The 21,644-nt window shown below is 31.2% G+C and overlaps 1 protein-coding gene across 1 annotated transcript; it reads left to right on the top strand.

Moving 5' to 3' along the window:
- The first annotated feature begins 15,435 nt into the window (after positions 1-15,435).
- LOC111302305 ((-)-germacrene D synthase-like) lies at positions 15,436-20,390 on the top strand. The gene is made up of 8 exons (XM_022898233.2): positions 15,436-15,625; positions 15,812-16,088; positions 16,289-16,409; positions 18,686-18,937; positions 19,029-19,247; positions 19,334-19,472; positions 19,600-19,848; positions 19,945-20,390. The coding sequence occupies exons 1-8, from the start codon at positions 15,497-15,499 to the stop codon at positions 20,236-20,238; spliced, it is 1,680 nt and encodes a 559-aa protein (XP_022753968.2). The 5' UTR covers positions 15,436-15,496; the 3' UTR covers positions 20,239-20,390.
- Positions 20,391-21,644: the final 1,254 nt, after the last annotated feature.

Here is a 21,644-nt window from a genome sequence, read left to right on the forward strand (position 1 = left end):
CATAATGTTCATTATTAGAAAACTTGAAAATGGGTATAATCACAAAGAAATATATTGATCTTGGCAAGGGCAAAGAGAATGGTAATGAAAGAAAAGAAAAATGAAAATAGAGAACATAGTATAAGTGAAATGCATTGCATTCATCATTTTATTAAGACAATGAAAATAAGCCCATACACTTAACCTCCACATGCTCTTGGGCAGAAGCAATTGAAATTGTTGAGTTTAAAGGTTCAAAGACAACAAAAGTGGTACACCATTCTTTGAGTTTCCTAAAATGAAAAAAAGATCTTTTCATTTTGCATGACTTCTTCATCTGCTTCTACTTGAAGTCGTGAGAAAGCTTTCTCTAACCCCATTACCAGTCCTCCTTGTTCTATTTCTATTGATCCAGGATAGATATGCCTGACTGAACGAAAGGTTTCATACAAATAAGGGAATATCATTTTCCCATCAATCAAATCTTATCCTTTGAGGCATGCCATTCTTTTTTTTTTTTTTTGTCAGCATGATATTCTTCTTATCAGCAGCTGTAGGCTTATAGCCTAAACCCTATCTTTTTTTGTTTTCAATCGGGCACGGTGCTCTTGCGATCCCTTGTAGAGCTTTTCCTAAGCCTTGCCCCGCTCACCAACTCTTACCAGCAGTCTGCTTAATTATCATATTCGTAGCTTTTGACAATTGAAAGATTGGCATTCTTAACCTTTCTCTTACATAAGTAGCATTTACTACTTCAAAAGCTCTAAAAGAACATTCAATTGCTTCTTCTGCTGTCTCAACGTAAGGAGTTGTTAAGGTCTTTGTTACCAATAAGTCCTCTTCACCATCCACACAGACTTATTTTTCTTCTATGATGAATTTTACCTTCTGATGTAATAATGAAAGTACAGCTCTGATTATGTGAATTCAAAGCCTCCCAAGTAGACAACTATATACTGGAGTTATGTCCATTACTTGAAATGTGACATTGAAGGTACAAGGGCCAATCTATAATGGGATCTCTATATTGTCAATTACCTCTCTCCGTGTCCCGTCAAACGCTCTTACAATCATATGACTATTTCGCATATGAGAGAGATCCACTGGAAGCTTTGATAATGTTGTCAGAGGCATAACATTAATAAACGACCTATTGTCAATCAGCACTTTGGCCATAGTGTGAGACTTACACTTGACAGTAACATGTAAGGCCTTAACACTACCACGTCCTTCTGGAGGTATTTCATCATCATTGAAGGTGATAAAATTTGAGGCTATAATATTCCCAACCATGTGGTCTACCTTCTCAATAGAAATGTTATGCTCGACATAAGCTTGGTTGAACACTTTCAGCAAAGCATTCCTATGCGACTCAAAATTCAGTAGTAGTGACAGTAAGAAAATACGAGCTGAAAGTTTATTTAACTGATCCACCACACTGTACTCACTGTATTTGATGATCTTTATAAACTCGTAAGCTTCTTTTTCTGATACCGATTTGTTAACTTGCACTTTTGATCTTACCATCGGTTGAGAATCTTGGCTTTCTCTTACATCATCTTCTCTTATCTTATCTTTCCCTTTCTTAACCCTTTCGACATTTCAAGAGTGTAAATTCGACCACTTCGGGTCATTCCTCCTATTCCTGCTATATTGGCGATATTCTCCGCGCTTGAATTATTCGAGGTCATATTAGGCCCTCGCATCACCACATCATAATCATATCGTCATGGGACTACTTTGTTGGTTTGATAAGGGAATGGGCTAGGGACATAAATGGTCATTGGTGTCCTAGAAGAGAAGATAGTTTCCTCAGTTAGGGGTTCTGGTTTCTCATCATAGTAAACAGTGAGAGGTTTAGGGATAAAAGACTTGCTAGAACATTCGTCACCCACTGTATTCACACTATCTCCATCATATTCATCATAAAATTCAATGATGGTCTCATCCATCAAGCTTTGTAATATTTGCTTAAAGTCCTCACAATTTTGGATTGAATGTCCAATTATTCTCTCATGATATTTATAAAAATGATTAGGGTTTTCATGACTGCCATTGTCATAAAAAAATAATGGTTTAAACATGCCCGTCTCATATAAACAGTCATACACTTATTCAAAATGGGTCCTCACTTCATCTGTGCTCTTTTTGATCTTCACATATTTTTCCTTACCCACCATATTGATTTTCCCTTCGGTGTGATCCGACAAAGGGTTTTCATTGACATTAGGCTTGAATTTAGTATCAAAAGATAAAAGCCCATCATTTATCAAACCTTGCACCTTGTGTTTAAATGCTAGCAATTTTTAGTAGAGTATCTTGTAACTCCGTAATGATAATCACACTTGACGTTAGGGTCATACCAATTTGGGTAAGGTGGTTTTAATGGTTTTGTATAAGTAGGAGTGACAAGGTGGCCTCTCATTAACTGAGGGTACAAATTGATGTAAGACATGGGAATTAGGTCAAAATGAGGTCTTTCTCGATTGTTATTATTCTGTGAGTTTCTTTGATTGCTGTTTGGGTAGGTTGGTCGAGTAAATGGTCGAGCTGGGGGTGCAAGAGTGTAATTGGATGGTTGAAGGCTAAAACTTGATCTGGGTAACAGTTGTTGGGGTACCCGGTAATAGTATGGTTGTTGAAAGATTTGGTTTGTGGTAGGGTAGTAAGGGGGGTATGGATTATACGGGATAAATGGATGGTGTGAGGAATTTCTATTAGTGACAACATGTGTCTCCTGCTTTTTTTTCCTTAAAGTTACTGTCTTTTTTTCAGACCCTTTAATTTTATCACTTTTTATAACGTTCTCTATCATCTCCCCTGAAATTACCATGTCAGAGAAGTTTTTCGTGATATTTCCCACCAATCTGTCATAATATGGGCCTTTCAATGTATTGATGAATAGTGCAGTTATCTCTTTTTCAGTCAGTGGCGGTTGGACTTGGGCTGCTGCATCTCTCCACCGATGTGCATATTCTTTAAAAGTTTTTGTCGACTTTTTCTCCATATTTTGTAATGACAGTCTATCAGAGGCTGTATCCAAGACGTATTTATACTGAGCCAAAAAAACTTTGGCCAAATTTTTCCATGAACTGATCTTACTCCGATCTAATTACACGTATCATTTAGTTGTTGAACCAGTCAAACTATCCTGAAAATAGTGTATCAATAGTTTGTCATTATGGGTATGACCCGTCATCTTTCTACAAAACATAGTGATATGAGTAGATGGACACTTTGTCCCATCGTATTTTTCAAAATTTGAGGTTTTAAATTTTAGTGGAATAACCAAGTCAGGCACCAAACTGAGCTCATTGACGTCAATAACCCCATAAGTGTCATTACCTTTAACTGTTTTAAGCCTCTCTTCGAGCTAGTCATACTTGTCTTAAATTTTTAAATTTATAACAGGTTTTGACATTTTGTGAGACTTTTCTTGCTCCACAGGGTCGTTAAGATTTGGTACCATGATGGGATCGACTGGGATATGTCCTGAATTGGTATTCAAATGGGTCGGTTACTGACTTACAGAAGGATTGACATAGGGGTACGGTTGCGCACTTGGTGGTTGTATGTGTATACCCCGAGGAACTTGAACCTGAACATGAGGTGGAGTGAATCCGGAAGGGTATAATGGCTTTTCCATATTAATCTCATCTCCTGTCCTTGATGCACCAGTGACTCATTTTCCTTTCATTGATCCAATCAACAGTTGTCTTAATTCAGCCATTTGTGCTTCAATTTTTTGTTGTTTTTCCATCACTTTTTCTTGTATTTCCTCCTGTACCCTTTCGACCCTTTCAAATCTAGTTGTATTCTCTTTTTCTATGGCTCAAGTTTGGGAACGAGTATTATATCTATGCGAAATTGACGGGTTTTGGTTCCTTGGCTTTGCTATCCTTGAACCTTAGTTTATTAACCATGAATTAGATCGCATGATATAATGTCGTTGATATTATTGTTAGTATAAAAATGCATGCATGAAATGAATGCAATGCAAATTAGGGTATTGTCTTGGATCGATCGAAACAAAAAAAATTTTCATTAACCATGGGAGTCTTTACACATCATCTGATCATTCTTGCATTAAAGCCATAAAAACATTTGATTTGAGCATATTGCTCCCTAGCTTCATGCAAAAAGTGCAATAATCTTTGACTGTGGCCTTGGATTGGTACAATCTCTCGTTCCAATGCTTTCGCCTTTTCAACCATGTTGCTTGCTTTTCGGATAGCCTTGTAGATTTGAGCAGTCAGGTATTCGATGTATTGCTACTTTTCTAAACTTTTCGCTCTCCACATCTCTCGAGCATCTATTTCCATATTGTAAGTGCAAGCCCAATAATCTTCTTTATCTTGCCATTTAGTCAAAATCTTGTCTATATGACTCTGATTACTTGTCAATTGAAGCTCTAAACTCATTAATTCATGCTCTAAGGCTTTTTTCTTTGCAAATCAGAGTTCTTGCTTTGTTCCCTCCTTAGTTCAGCTTTTAACTTTTCACTTTCTCTTTGGTGCCTTGCTACCTTTTCAGAAGCTCCTGAAAGTTTTTCTTTCCATTCATGCTGTTCTTTAGTGAGTGTGAAGATCATTTCTTTGTTCTCTTGAGCTCTATTCTTTCAATATTCCACCATGTCCCATAGTTCTTCCACATCCTTCTTGGATCCCTTCAAAGGTCTACTATCCAACCTTAATTTCTTATTTTCTTGATACAGATTTTATAGATCTTCTTTCAATACTTTTCGTTCTTTAGTCAACTTTTGTACTGCATCATCTCTGTTCATCAAATCATATCTTAGTTGGTTAACTTGATCCATTATAGTCATCTTTTTTTTCTCTAAACTTTTTTTTTCAATCTCAAACTCTCGTTGAGAGATCTCAAGAGTCGATAATACTGGTACTGAAATAGGAGCTGACAATTTCTTTGAAACATCAACTGGTAGAAGCCTAATTTCGTTAACCCTTTTCATCATTCACGTAAGGTAACCTTCAGCAACATTATCTGTAAATCTAGTTGGGCTCATTCGGTTGACCTGCTTTCATGCTTTGATGATTTCACGAACCCTTTTCACATAACCGGGTGTTCCATAATCAAACTCGAGTGAACCAAGCTTATGAGTCATAGGGATGAACTGTCGTAAATCATATTATCTTTGAACCATAAGGGGCGCGTAACTCACTGCCCCCCATATTCCTAATAGAGGTACCTATGACTCATCTCCACAACTATATAAGATGGCCATCGAAAGCATCCATGGTGCCCTCCATGTTACACCTTCGCTCGTGAGCTTCAAAAAAAATGTCAACCACTGACCTTTTGTCCAATCTTTTCTCTATTCTTTAGTCATAAACTCCTTGATAGGACTGAAATGCACGGAGAATGGTCAAAATAATGTCTTCTCTTTTTCTCAAAAATGGCTTCTGAGCTAGATAAAAAGTAACTGAGCACACCCCATAAATCGTCCTTTACCCTTTCTTCGATAAAAATTAAGTGATCTAATAGTTTCTGCCAAAATAGTAGGTGAAGGGTTTATACCTTTATCTAATTGCTCAAAGAAATCAACCACTGATGCTTCTATATCCCCTAAAATCTTAGGGAATATCATCAATCCATAGATGACCAAAGCAAACACATCCAACCCCTGATCAGTATCAATATACTTTCTTATGTACTCGAGCAGAAAAGCTGATGGAATGGTCTCAACCCTATTTTTTTCTTTCTTATGCTTGTCTATCTCTTCAACCTCCACTTGCATGATCTTGGCTAATTTTTTTCTATATCCAGTAGTCTTATGCTCTTTTCAATAGATTATGTCTTGATTGGTAGACTTTATCCGGAGTAAAGAAGAATATTCTTCAATCGTGAGGGCCAAGTCTTCTTGGTTGAATACAAAGCATTGATAAGATGGATCCTAGAACTGTATTATGGCTCTCATTAGTTGTTCATCAACCTTCACAGACATAAGCAATGCTATATCCCCATATTTCTTGGAAAAAGATTTTTTTTTCTCTGTTCTCCACTGTTTTCAAATGGCTTCCAATTATGATATATTATTCTGACTGAGATCTATATGCATTAACTGCGGTAGCACCGATATATGACCATCTACTAAGCAATCTCCTTCTTTCCCTTGAGTACCTTCTGAATAGCTCTTGACCTCTAAGTAGCTCTTACACACAGACGACATCTTTTAGGTTTTTTGAAAGTTTTTTTTTTGTTTAAGATTGGTCCAAAACAATACCCTCTAAAAATATGGTACCTATATGATGCATGCAACAAAATTGAAGACAATAAAACAAATCAATAATGTAAATAAAATAAATAAATAAAAATGAGTAAATGAATGAACAAACAGAATATACATAATGTCCTAATTTAGGTAATCTTCTCGTAAAAGGGACAGTATGGCTTTATCCTAAAGTGGGACTTTAGGGCTCACTATATGTCGGGTTAAGATCTACATGTCTAAAGGTTCCCATACTATTCCTCACATCATCGTCCATTATAGACTAGTAAGGCTCTTCGATCCTCACCCATTACAGGCTACTAACGGAACGGGTTCAATCTGAATGAAAGTGTTTCATTAGCAAATGCGGAGGTTATCACCTCACGAGAGCGTAGCTACTTCATTTCCTTTTAAAAGAGATAGAGCTCGGGTTTAGAGCTCATGCATGAATATGTAGAATGTGTGTAAAATAATGTATTAATTAAAATATCATAAACACAAAATTAAAATAAAATGACAACTAACATACAATTTAGTTATTCAATAACATATACTTTTGAAAAATCAAAATAAAGGAGATTAAATGAAATGTCAAATAAAACCAATTAAATCCAACGATTCTTAATGGCGCATAATTAAAAGTTTTGGCTTGACTCTCAAATTTAAAATCCCCAGCGGAGTCGCCAAGCTGTCGTAACGGTTTTGGGACCGCCAGACATAAAAATGATATGTTTTAAAATCGAAAAAAATAAATAAGGAGGAGTCGCCATCAATCTTTGTTAGGGTGTGATTGGCCACCCAAAAGTTTATCTTTTTAATAAAACTATAAAAACGGGTTTAAAGTTTATCAAAAAGATAGATTTTGGTCTACGAAAAACCAAATTGGGTTCGGGAGTCAATTACGCGTGGGAAAGGATTAGCACCCCCACAACGCGCATAAATTGGTACCGTTCAACTATGCACTATTTTTGATGTTGGATAAAAATGATTTTAATTTGAATTTAACACTAATTCCCTTCATTAAAAAAAATATTTTTGCTAAAAGTTTTTATTTAGGAATATTGAGAAAATCTTTAAGTTAAAGAATTATCTTGAAATTCTGTAACATCTAGACAGAATTTAAAATAACTCTTTTCGCTTAAGATTTAACACAACAATCCTTAAAATGAAATAATTTTCTTTATAGAAAACTGTTGGTAACTCTCCAACATCTAGGCAGAGTACCAAGAATTATTTTTTGGAATGTTATTTTTATTTTATTTTGTAATATCATATTTTATTTATTTATTTTTTTAAAAAGTAGTACAAATAAAAATTAACGACATAATAGTACAAATAAATGCTAATAATAACATGCTAACGTATGTATGCCAATAAATATTATGTAACATGAAATGCAATTTAAGAGTTGGATTCTTAAGTATAATGAGATCACTCGGACTCTCCAACATCTAGGCAGAGCTTAGGTGCAACTGTTTATATTTAAGATCCCAATTTTATTATATCTTTTATTTATTAATCTTATTATTAATACATATTAAGAAATCGTGTGAAAAGATTTCATGAAGTAAAATTTCCTAAATACCCCATCATCTAGGTGGCATTCAGGAACAAATTGCTTCAAATAGAATTTTCACACGTGTCCTTAGAATTTTTTTTTTAGGACTTTGGATTTCAAAGATTTTGGATTTCGGGGGGTTTTGGATTTAATGGATTTTGGATTTTTAGGGATTTTAGAAACCTAGGATTTTGAAAATTAAGAAATAGTGCTTAAGTTTTCGTTTTTAAGAAAATACGAACATCTCTAAAAATCTCCAACATCTAGGTGGATTTTCGAAGCAAGTTCGATTTTAATGATTTTTGAAAATTAATTTAAAAATTTCTTATATATTGTTTTTATAAAAAATTATTAACAATAATTCCCCAACATCTAGGTGGAATTATTGTTTTAAAAAAAATATTTTTATTCCCTCCAATATCTAGGCAGAAAAAATTATTATTATTATTATTTTTTAAAAGCATTTTAATATATTTTTAATTATTATTTGTTTTTAATGTTATTATTATTAAAACAATTAAACATTTATTCTAACAAATTTATAAATTTATCATGCATAAATATAAAAAAATAACAAAATTAATAATATAAAAAAATTAGAAAATTTAAAAAAAATTTTTTTTTTATTGAACCGGACTAGTCAACGCTGGTTCGGGTGGTCTGACCGATTTTACGGTTGGATCGACGGTTCAGGCGATCTGACCGATTCAATTCGATCCTCTGGCGGTTCGTATGAACTGGTTCAAGGCTGGCTGGAACGGATCGTCGGATCGGGTTACGCGGATCTAGGGTCGAGTTCGGGTAAACGCACGGATCCTTCTTTGGTTAAAACAGCGTCGTTTTGGGCTTTTATTGAAACGACGTCGTTTTGGCTATTGACAGTTTATATAAAAGTTAAATTTTTTTTTCATCATTTTTTTTAGGTCTTAAAAAAAAAAACAGCTTTGCTTTTTTTTTTTCTTTCTTTTTCAGTCGCACGTCGGCCAGTCGTTGGTACCGTCGCCGTTCGCCAGTCATCGACCGCCGTCTCCGGTGGTCGAAAAACCCCAAAATTCTCCCACGAACTCTTTTCGACCCTCTGAGCACAGATCTGACCTCCTTTTCACTAAAAACGACCTTGATTTGCATAGATCGGGTTTTAAAGTTTTCGATTTTTTTTCTCTTTTTTTTTTCGGTGAAATTGATGATTTCTTGGCTTTTGCAGGTGGCTCGGCGCTGAGGTTCCTCTCCTACAATGAGGACTGTGTTATTTTTTGGTTTTTGTTTCTTTTTTTTTTTTTGATGAAATCTGTTTGTGTATTTTGAAAGGGGTAGCTGTGTGTTTGAAAATGGGTTTTTTTTTTGTTTTAGAGCCGAGAGACCCCGAATGAGGAAGATGGCTGGGGATTTTAAAGGATTTCGATTTAGGGAGATCTAGGTGGCTATAGGGTTGTTAGTTGGTGATTATAGGGTGGCTGGTTGGGGAGTTGGTTGGGCAGTTGGTCGGGGCAGTTCGGCCCCGTACCAACCCCTTGACTTTTGTCCCATTTCCCTTTTTAAATTTGTTTTGTTAAATATTATTATTATTTTATTATAATAGTAGAATCGAACAAAATCGGTGTCTACAGTACCTGTACTCTATATATATTTATATATATTTTGTAAATAAATTTTTTATTAAATAATATAAATTATTATTTTAGATTAATTAGAATTAATATAATTTTATTGAAAAATATATAGTAATATATATTTATAAAAAATTTACTTAAAAATACAAGATAAAAATAAAAAAATAAAAAAAATAAATTTTAGTTTTTATTTTTTTAAAATGTTCAAGGTATGAGAATTATCCATATCTATTAAATACTTGTAAAATGAAGATGAGGATGGATATAAATTTAAAATATTTATTAAGTATGAGTACGAAAATGAATATAATATAAAAATTTAAGGATGGAGATGAAGAATGTTTTATCTTATTCATACCCTACCTATTGACATCCCTAATCATAACTATTAAATATATAGGAAAATTAAGATGATAATGAATTTAAAATACCTATTGAATATCAAAATAAAAATTAAATAATTTAAAAATCTAAGGATGAAAATAAAAAATATTTTATTCTATCTATATATTATCCATTGACATCTTTAAATGGATTCACTACATTTTAATTGCAAAATTTTTTTTTGAAGGAATTTACCTCATTTTTTTAATTTTTGTTGTAAATTATTAAAACAAGAAACGTAACGAGTTTCATTAGATATTATTAGAAAATAATATAATGTCATTTTCTTAAGAAAAAAAAAATTGCTTTTAAGTAAGTCTAGCAATTTTAGATATAATATAAAAATAATAAAAAATATATATAAATGATACGGTTTAAAATTTTAATAAAAATAATGTAATATATTTTATATTTGATATATTAATATAAACTATAATATAATAATTTTTATATTTTACATAAAATAAAGATGATATAAATTATAAATTATCATATTTATTTTCAAGGATAGGTGACTTTCATTCATTTCATTTTGAAGGAAAATGGGTGGAGTACATATATTTGTTTGTTTTCTCCTTGGCATGTCTCCTCCATTAATTTTATTACCATAAATGGTTTCACACAAATATGTTCCGACAATGGAAAAGTACATGGGAGTTGGAATAGTCACTTCAGGCTACTCACTTCTGTCAACCACATCTTTTGTTGGAATCGGAGATAATCTTACCAAGGATGTTTTTGATTGGATACTTAGTTATCCCAAAATGATTACAGCTGCTTCAATAATTTGCAGACTCGCTGATGACATTGTCTCCCATGAGGTCCATAATTTTTCCATCTTAGTTTTTGTTTGGCTTCACATTTGTTTTCCTTTCTTCCCTCATGAATTTTAACTCTAAAACTTCTGCTTATTGTTCTTAATTTGATTTGTAAATAAAAATTAATTTGATACCATTAATATTTATGAAAATTAAAATGATGATAAATTTGAAATACTTGATATGAATATAAAAATAAAAATAATATAAAAAATAAAAAATACTTTAACTAATTCATATCATATCTATTGATATATTTATATGAATTCAACTCTATTTTTATTGAAGGAATTTTTTTCCTTTTATTAATTTTTGTTGTAAATTATTAAAACAAGAAACGTGACAAATGCCATTAGATATTACAAGCCTGGTTGACAATGATTTTAAGGTTTGTATAATCTAAACTGAAACACAAAAAATAAAGAAGATCAAAGCATAAATTTGAACCACTCATTTGGTCCATTTTGAAAATGTGACAAAATATAGTGATTTTTGTTGATTTGAGTAGTTCAACTTTCATGTTACAATTATCTCCCACCATTTCTAGAAAATAATACAATTTGCACATATATATATATATATATAACTAATGATGTATTTATTAATTTTATTAAAAGAAAAGGTGTTCAAAGGAAAATTTTGAGTGTCTTACGATTTTTTTTTAATTTTTTTGTTTTTTAAAAATTTGGAATATTCATGAATATCTTACCTTTACTAATAGATTTAGGTTAAACCTGATGAAAAATTTGATTTTGTTACCTTAATAGAAATGGAGATGAATATTAATTTTGAATATGAGAAGGGAGTGTGCATGATTTGAAAATTTTTTTTTTTTATAAGGGTACATAATAAGTTATATAGTATTCGTCTAATATCTGTAGTTTATATATATTTATATGTATTTAATAAATTAATTTTTTATTTGATAATATAAGTTTTATTTTACATTAACTAGAACCAATATATTTGTATTTAAAAAATATGCATTTATAAAAAAATTACATAAATATGCAAGATAAAAGTTAAATTTTTTTTTTTAAAAAAAACTACAAATATGGTATTATCATACATAGGGATGTAAATATTACCCGTATCCAATGGGGAATCTGACTTTTTATCCAAATGAAGATGGGAATGGGTATTATATTATGGGTATGGAGATAGGGATATATATATATAATTTTAAATTTTTATTGGGTATGAGGATAGAGACGAGTAATACAATATTTGCTTGGTACCTGTACTATATATATATTTATATATTTTTTGTAAATAAATTTTTTATTAAATAATATAAATTATTATTTTAGATTAATTAGAATTAATATATTTTTATTGAAAAAGATATAGTAATATATATTTATAAAAAATTTACTTAAAAATACAAGATAAAAATAAAAAAATTTAAAAAATAAATTTTAGTTTTTATTTTTTTAAAAGTTAAAGGTATGAGAATTATCCATATCCATTAAATACTTGTAAGATGGAGATGAGGATGGATATAAATTTAAAATATCTATTGAGTATGAGTACGAAAATGAATATAATATAAAACTTTAAGGATGGAGATGAAAAATGTTTTATCTTATTCATACCCTACCTATTGACATCCCTAATCATAACTATTAAATATATAGGAAAATTAAGACGATAATTAATTTAAAATACCTATTGAATATGAAAATAAAAATTAAATAATTTAAAAATCTAAGGATGAAAATAAAAAATATTTTATTCTATCTATATATTATCCATTGACATCTTTAAATGGATTCACTATACTTTAATTACAGAAAAGTTTTTTTGAAGGAATTTACCTCATTTTTCTAATTTTTGTTGTAAATTATTAAAACAAGAAACGTAACGAGTTTCATTAGATATTATTAGAAAATAATATAATGTCATTTTCTTAAGAAAAAAAAAATTGCTTTTAAGTAAGTCTAGCAATTTTAGATATAATATAAAAATAATAAAAAATATATATAAATGATACGGTTTAAAATTTTAATAAAAATAATGTAATATATTTTATATTTGATATATTAATATAAATTATAATATAATAATTTTTATATTTTACATAAAATAAAGATGATATAAATTATAAATGATCATATTTATTTTCAAGGATAGGTGACTTTCATTCATTTCATTTTGAAGGAAAATGTGTGGAATACATATATTTGTTTGTTTCCTCCTTGGCATGTCTCCTCCATTAATTTTATTATCATAAATGGTTTCACCACAAATATCTTCCGCAATGGAAAAGTACATGGCAGTTGGAATAGTCACTTCAGGCTACTCACTTCTGTCAACCACATCTTTTGTTGGAATGGGAGATAATCTTACCAAGGATGTTTTTGATTGGATAGTTAGTTATCCCAAAATGATTACAGCTGCTTCAATAATTTGCAGACTCGCTGATGAGATTGTCTCCCATGAGGTCCATAATTTTTCCATCTTAGTTTTTGTTTGGCTTCACATTTGTTTTCCTTTCTTCCCTCATGAATTTTAACTCTAAAACTTCTGCTTATTGTTCTTAATTTGATTTGCAAATAAAAATTAATTTGATACCATTAATAAAAAATAAAATGATGATAAATTTGAAATAATCGATATGAATATAAAATAAATATAATATAAAAAATTAAAAATAAAAATAAAAATAGAAAATACTTTAGTTAATTCATATCATATCTATTGATATATTTATATGAATTCAACTCTATTTTTATTGAAGGAATTTTTTTTCTTTTATTAATTTTTGTTGTAAATTATTAAAACAAGAAACGTGACAAATGCCATTAGATATTACTTGTCAGTAAAGCCTGGTTGACAATGATTTTAAGGTTTGTATAATCTAAACTGAAACACAAAAAATTAGGAAGATCAAAGCATAAATTTGAACCACTCATTTGGTCCATTGTGAAAATGTGACAAAATATAGTGATTTTTGTTGATTTGAGTAGTTCAACTTTCATGTTACAATTATCTCCCACCATTTCTAGAAAATAATACAATTTGTATATATATATATATATAAATATAAAACTAATGATGTATTTATTAATTTTATTAAAAGAAAAGGTGTTCAAAGGAAAATTTTGAGTGTCTTACGATTTTTTTTAATTTTTTTGTTTTTTTAAAAATTTGGAATATTCATGAATATCTTACCTTTACTAATAGATTTAGGTTAAACCTGATGAAAAATTTGATTTTGTTACCTTAATAGAAATGGAGATGAATATTAATTTTGAATATGAGAAGGGAGTGTGCATGATTTGAAAATTTTTTTTTTTATAAGGGTACATAATAAGTTATATAATATTCGTCTAATATCTGTAGTTTATATATATTTATATGTATTTAATAAATTAATTTTTTATTTGATAATATAAGTTTTATTTTACATTAACTAGAACCAATATATTTGTATTTAAAAAATATACATTTATAAAAAAATTACATAAATAGGCAAGATAAAAATTAAAATTTTTTTTTTTAAAAAAACTACAAATATGGTATTATCATACATAGGGATGTAAATATTACCCGTATCTAATGGGAAATCCGACTTTTTATCCAAATGAAGATGGGAATGGGTATTATATTATGGGTATGGAGATAGGGATATATATATATATATATAATTTTAAATTTTTATTGGGTATGGGGATAGAGACGAGTAATACAATATTTGCTTGGTACCTGTACTCTATATATATTTATATATATTTTGTAAATAAATTTTTTATTAAATAATATAAATTATTATTTTAGATTAATTAGAATTAATATATTTTTATTGAAAAATATATAGTAATAATATTTATAAAAAAATTACTTAAAAATACAAGATAAAAATAAAAAAATTTAAAAAATAAATTTTAGTTTTTATTTTTTAAAAAGTTAAAGGTATGAGAATTATCCATATCCATTAAATATTTGTAAGATGGAGATGAGGATGGAAATAATTTAAAATATCTATTGAGTATGGGTACGAAAATGGATATAATATAAAAATTCAAGGATGGAGATGAAGAATGTCTTATCTTATTCATACCCTACCTATTAACATCCCTAATCATAACTATTAAATATATAAGAAAATTAAGATGATAATGAATTTAAAATACCTATTGAATATGAAAATAAAAATTAAATAATTTAAAAATTTGAGGATGAAAATAAAAAATATTTTATTTGTTCTATATATTATCCATTGACATCTTTAAATGGATTCACTATACCTTAATTGCAGAAAATTTTTTTTTCAAGGAATTTACCTCATTTTTTCTAATTTTTGTTGTAAATTATTAAAACAAGAAACGTTACGAGTTTCATTAGATATTATTAGAAAATAATATAATGTCATTTTCTTAAGAAAAAAAAGTTTGCTTTTAAGTAAGTCTAGCAATTTTAGATATAATATAAAAATAATAAAAATATATAAAAATAATATGATTTAAAATTTTAATAAAAATAATAAAATATATTTTATATTTGATATGTTAATATAAATTATAATATGATAATTTTCATATTTTACGTAAAATAAAGATGATATAAATATTTGAATTATTATATTTATTTTCAAGGATGGGTTACTTTCATTCATTTCATTTTGAAGGAAAATGTGTGGAGTACATATATTTGTTTATTTTCTCTTTGGCATGTCTCCGCCATTAATTTTATTACCTCAAAGGATGAGTCATTTTTATTCGTTTCATTCTCATAACACTGAGACACTGATATATTTTATTTATTTCTATTTAAAAAAATGAAAATAAAAAAGTTTTCCACATGGAAAATGTAACAATGCCACTGGCCTTCAGCAGGTCTATAAATTCGTCTAGTCCAAAAAGCTCCTTCATCACCCCCAACATAGGCAGGTTAGCTAAACAAGTAGAACAAAACTAGGATGTCTGTTGTTTCAGCAGTAGCTCTTGCTCCTTCCCAAAGTTCCAAAACCGATAACAATCGTCGGTCAGCTTTGTTTCATCCTAATGTTTGGGGTGATTATTTCCTTTCATATGCCTCCAATTTTGAGGTAATTAAATTACATTTTATTTTGTATCCGAAAATTGCATATATTTTACATTAACATTTTGCAGCTAGCTAGTTTATTGCTTTTATTCTTTGAAGACGAGAAGCTTTCAGCAAGAAAAATCATGCATTGCCTCTGCATGTTTGGCATCTCTAAAGCTTACTCAAGGCTCTCTTTCATTTTGTCTAGGAAACTGAATACAGAATAGAGCACCAAAAGCTGAAGGAGGAAGTGAGACAGATGCTATTGGCAGTTTCTGATAAGCCTATTATAACAAAACTTGACTTGATCGATTCAGTTCAACGCTCGGGTGTGCATTACCATTTTGAAAGGGAGATTGATGAGATGTTACAACAAATGAAAACTATAGATTCCAACTGCTGTGATCAGGATAAACATGATAGCCTTTACAGCATTTCTCTTCGATTTCGGTTACTCAGACAGCATGGCTATAGAATTTCATGTGGTATGTCCATTAGTTCTCCGGTACCTAGTCTGCTTTAAGCATGACAGAATTGGTTTTGAAAACATGATAAAATAAAAAATTGTGGCTTTGAGACGAGCAATTTTGTCTTGTTCTAACCTGCGTTGATTATATGAACTTTTTCACCTTTTGTCATGCAACTGAACAACCGGTAGCTTATTTTTTGTTGGATTTTGGAGCAGACATGTTCGAAAAGTTTAAGGATGGTCAAGGAAATTTCAAAGAATCCCTTACCTGTGATGTTCGAGGAATGTTAAGCTTGTATGAAGCCACACATTTAAGGATTCATGGGGAAGATATACTAGAAGATGTTGGGAAAAACAACAATACCTACGCGCAGCAACCACACACAAAATAACAAGCTCAAATCAAGAATAAGAAAACACAAATATATTTGGTTCAGCCCAACTCAAAATGGCCTACTCCAAATCTAATCCACTATCAAATAAATCTTTACAATTGTGAGACTTTTAGAATGAGAAAAGTCTCCTAAAACTCCTTACTCAAAACTTAACCCAAAACCCAATTACACCCTTTAATAGCCTACTCACTTAGCTATTCTCTTGGTGTCTAACTCTATGGGGTTACTAAACTAAAACCAAAACATCTTATTTATAAGGGTGAAACCCTTTATACCTTTACTAAACTCCCGATGTGAGATACAAGACAAATTCAAACTTACTTAACTTTCGATGTGGGATTCTGAGATTCAAGGCAAATCCCAACAAATCCTCCCTTGACTTGAATCTCCAAACACTTCAACAGTATCTGCAAAGCTAACATGCTTACCTTTCTTCTTTTCTTTCATCACAGGCATTCCAGCAACTGAGCCTCCATCAAACATGTACAAGTGATTGACCCTATTCCCTTGTAGAATCACACTACCATTCTTGTACACTTTCAACCAATCATTACTACCATAATATGTGTACCCTCGAGAAGCTAACTCACCCAAAGCAATCAAATTGTAGTGACAATTTGGTACATACCTTACATGACGAAGTGTCCTAATAACACCATTGTGAGATTTAAGGCGAACACTCCCAATGCCTTGAATCTGCACATTTTCTTTGTTAGCAACCACAATATCCCCATACTTTTCATTCTCATTCAACTCCACAAAGCAGCTCCTATCATTGCAAACATGAACTGTAGCAGCTGAATCTAAAACCCAACCTTTATCACTTTTCAAAGTCTGGGTCTCATCTACACAAGTTGTCAAAACAACATCATCATCATCAGACACGATAGCAGCAGTATCACTCTTTTCTTCATCTGATTTCTTCTCATCATTCGCCCTTTTGAAAGCAGCCATATCCCTTCTCAGCTTCCTGCAGCGCACTTGGATATGTCCCTTCTCACCACAATAATAACATTCTACATCACTGTAATCTCTGTCTCTTGACTTGGATCTCCATCTTGATCCATCAATCCTCTTTTGAGTCCTCCTTCGATCAAAACCCTCTACAGCTAGTGTACTCCCTCCAGGTGATGAGTTCTGAGCTCCCATAAACCTTTCATTCTCACGCAACAGGGCAGTCACATCATCCAACTTCAAAGTAGACCTACCTACCAACACAGTCTGAACTAAAGGCCTATAAGACTTGGGCAAAGATGACAGCAAAATTAAAGCTTTCTCTTCATCTTTTAACTCATCAACAGAAATCGCTAGCAATTGAGAAACCAATTTATTAAATTCATTCAGGTGATTATGAAGACTCATACCTTCTTCCATCTTCAGAGAATACAGATCCATCTTCAAACATAATCTATTAGTCAACGACTTCGAAGCATAAATACCTTCAAGCTTATCCCACAAACTCTTCGGAGTACTCTCAGTCAACACACTGTACTTTACTTCTGGAGCTAACGCCAATCTAATAGTACTAACAGCCTTCTTCTGAATCCTATTCCAATTAACATCAGACATTCCCTCAGGCTTACTACTCTCTAATGCTTGATCCAACCCTTGTTGTACTAACAGATCTTGAATCGTACTTTGCCATAACATAAAATTACTTTTTCCATCAAATAACGGAATCTCAAACTTAGGCATAGACATACCAGACATACCTTCTTCAGACATCTTCAAACACTGCTTCACGATCTCTTGGACCCACGAACCTAGAACCTCGAACCTGGAACCTCGCTCTGATACCACTTGTTGGGAAAAACAACAATACCTACGCGCAGCAACCACACACAAAATAACAAGCTCAAATCAAGAATAAGAAAACACAAATATATTTGGTTCAGCCCAACTCAAAATGGCCTACTCCAAATCTAATCCACTATCAAATAAATCTTTACAATTGTGAGACTTTTAGAATGAGAAAAGTCTCCTAAAACTCCTTACTCAAAACTTAACCCAAAACCCAATTACACCCTTTAATAGCCTACTCACTTAGCTATTCTCTTGGTGTCTAACTCTATGGGGTTACTAAACTAAAACCAAAACATCTTATTTATAAGGGTGAAACCCTTTATACCTTTACTAAACTCCCGATGTGGGATACAAGACAAATTCAAACTTACTTAACTTTCGATGTGGGATTCTGAGATTCAAGGCAAATCCCAACAGAAGAAGCACTCGCTTTCACTACCACTCACCTTCATTCCATGGCTGCAACCTCACCCTCTCCTCTTTCAGAACAGATAAGTCATGCATTACGGCAACCTCTCCATAAAAACTTACCAAGGCTTGAGGCCAAGCGATACGTGTCCTCGTACCAAGAAGATTCTCTACACAATGAAGTTCTGTTGAGGTTTGCTAAGTTAGATTTCAACATTTTACAACAACAGCACCGGAAGGAACTTCGTGACATTACATGGTAACATCAGAAACATAAAGCATCCAAATAAAACAAGGGTCAGTTGAATTTATCGGATTATACACTGAGATTGGTTTTTCATGTTGTTTAGGTGGTGGAAAGATTTAGATGTTTCAAGTAAGCTATCATTTGCTAGAGACAGAATCACAGAATGCTACTTCTGGGTTTTAGGAGTGTACTTTGAGCCAGAATATTTTCTTGGCAGAAAAATATTGACTAAAGTAATGGCCATGACTTCCATTCTAGATGACATCTATGATGTGCATGGAACAATTGAAGAACTCGAGCTCCTTACTGAAGCAATTGAGATGTTCGACATCTGAACTCGTTCGTTAGTATATTTTTTCCACCAAAAGGTCTAAATCAGTTTCTAATTGTTGGCTACTTTGTTTTCAGTTGGGATATCAGTGCAACAAAGCATCTGCCAAAGTATTTGAAAGTATTCTATGAGGCTCTCCTAGATGTTTTCAATGAAATCAAAGAAAATATGCTCGATGAAGGGAAATTGTACCGGATTGACTATGCTAAAGAAGGGGTGAGCCTGGATTTACATTCCAAAAGAAAGTGTTTGCTTTCAATCTGACAAAAAAAATTCTTGCACAAAAAAGCAACTATTTTAATTTATTCAGTTCACTGAGGATGATTTCATTGGTTGTCCACAGGTCAAAAATCTGGCTAGAGCTTACTGGATTGAAGCTAAGTGGTTTCACCACAAATATGTTCCAACAATGGAAGAGTACATGCCAGTTGGATTAGGCACTTCAACCTACTCACTTCTATCAACCACATCTTTTGTTGGAATGGGAGATAATGTTACCAAGGATGTTTTTGATTGGATACTTAGTTATCCCAAAATGATTACTGCTGCTTCAGTAATTTGCAGACTCACTGATGACATAGTCTCCCATGAGGTCCATAATTTTTCTAGCTTAGTTTTTGTTTGGCTTCAAATTTTCTTTCCTTTTCTTCCCTCATGAATTTTAACTCTAAAACTTCTGCTTATACAGTTTGAGCAAAAGCGAGGGCATGTAGCTTCGAGTGTAGAATGCTACATGAAACAACATGACACCACGAGACAACAAGCAGTAGATGAATTTTACAGACAAGTGTCTGAGGCATGGAAGGATATAAATGAAGAATGTCTCAATCCAACCAGTGTTCCAATGCCACTCCTCATGCGTATTATTAATCTTGCTCGCGTAATAGATGTTGCATACAAGGATGGAGACGGCTACACTTTCTCAGAAGTTCTACTCAAAGATTCTGTAACTTCTCTGCTCATTGATCCAATGCCTTTATGATTTGGAATTAAATCAACCAATTGTATTTTAATCCTATCTGCATCCAGGTATATAATATGAAGTGCTAAAATAACAGACATTGTTGAGCCCTATCCTGTAATGGACAATTATTATGCTCTGACAGAATTAAAAGTTGTATGATTTTCATTTTATTGTTCTTAATTTGATTTGCTAATAGAAGTTAATTTGATACCATTAATATTTACGGAAATTAGAATGATGATGAATTTGAAATACTCGATATGAGAATGAAAATGAATATAATATAAAAAATTAAAAATAAAGATTAGAATGGATAATATTTTATCTAGCTCATATCTTATTCATTGATATATTTAAATGGTTTCAACTCTATTTTTAACGGCAGAATTTTTATTGAAGGAAATTTTCTCCATTTTCTAATTTTTGTTGTAAATTATTAAAACAAGAAACGTGACAAATGCCATTAGATATAATTTTAGATATAATATAAAAATAATAAAAAATATATGAGAGCGATACGATTTAAAATTTTAATAAAAATAATATGATTTTAACAAAAATAAACAAATATATTTTATATTTGATATATTAATATAAATTATAATATGATAATTTCATATTTTACACAAAATAAAAATGATTTAAACATTTGAATTATTTTATTTATTTTCAAGGATGGTTGATTTTCATTCATTTCATTTTGAAGGAAAATGTGTGGAGAACATATATTTGTTTATTTTCTCGTTGGCATGTCTCCTCCATTAATTTTATTACCTCAAAGGATGAGTCATTTTTATTTGTTTCATTCTCATGTAACACTGAGACACTGATATATTTATTTATTTCTATTTTCAAAAAAAAATGAAAATAAAAAAGTTTCCACGTGGAAAATGTAACAATGCCACTGGCATTCAACAGGTCTATAAATTCGTCTAGTCCAAAAAGCTCCTTCATCACCCCCAACATAGGCAGGTTAGCTAAACAAGTAGAACAAAACCAGGATGTCTGTTCAGGTTTTAGCAGCAGAACTTGCTCCTTCCCAAAGTTACAAAACCGATAACAATCTTCGGTCAGCTATGTTTCATCCTAATGTTTGGGGTTATTATGTCCTTTAATATGCCTCCAATTTTGAGGTAATTAAATTACATTTTATTTTGTATCCGAAAATTGCATATATTTTACATTAACATTTTGCAGCGAGCTAGTTTATTGCTTTTATTCTTTGAAGATAAAAAGCATTTAGCAAGAAAAATCATGCATTGCACCTGTATGTCTTTGGTTGACCGGATCCGTTGGCACCTCCAAAGCTTATTCAAGGTTCTTTTTCATTCCGACTTGTAGATACTTCAACTTGTCCGGAGTTGTAACTATTTTTTTTAAATGTTAAAAAAAATAAAAAATAAGGAAAGTTTGAAGTAGTTGAA

The sequence above is a fragment of the Durio zibethinus genome, chromosome 15 (assembly GCF_047325235.1).
Source record: "Durio zibethinus cultivar Kanyao isolate XHJ-2024 chromosome 15, ASM4732523v1, whole genome shotgun sequence".
NCBI classification, from domain to species: Eukaryota; Viridiplantae; Streptophyta; class Magnoliopsida; order Malvales; family Malvaceae; genus Durio; species Durio zibethinus.

Coding starts and splice junctions, on each gene's coding strand:
- LOC111302305 (XM_022898233.2), top strand. CDS start 15,497: ATGTCTGTTGTTTCAGCAGTAGCTCTTGCTCCTTCCCAAAGTTCCAAA. Junction 15,626..15,811: donor CATATGCCTCCAATTTTGAG/GTAATTAAATTA, acceptor CATTTTGTCTAG/GAAACTGAATACAGAATAGA. Junction 18,938..19,028: donor GAACTTCGTGACATTACATG/GTAACATCAGAA, acceptor CATGTTGTTTAG/GTGGTGGAAAGATTTAGATG.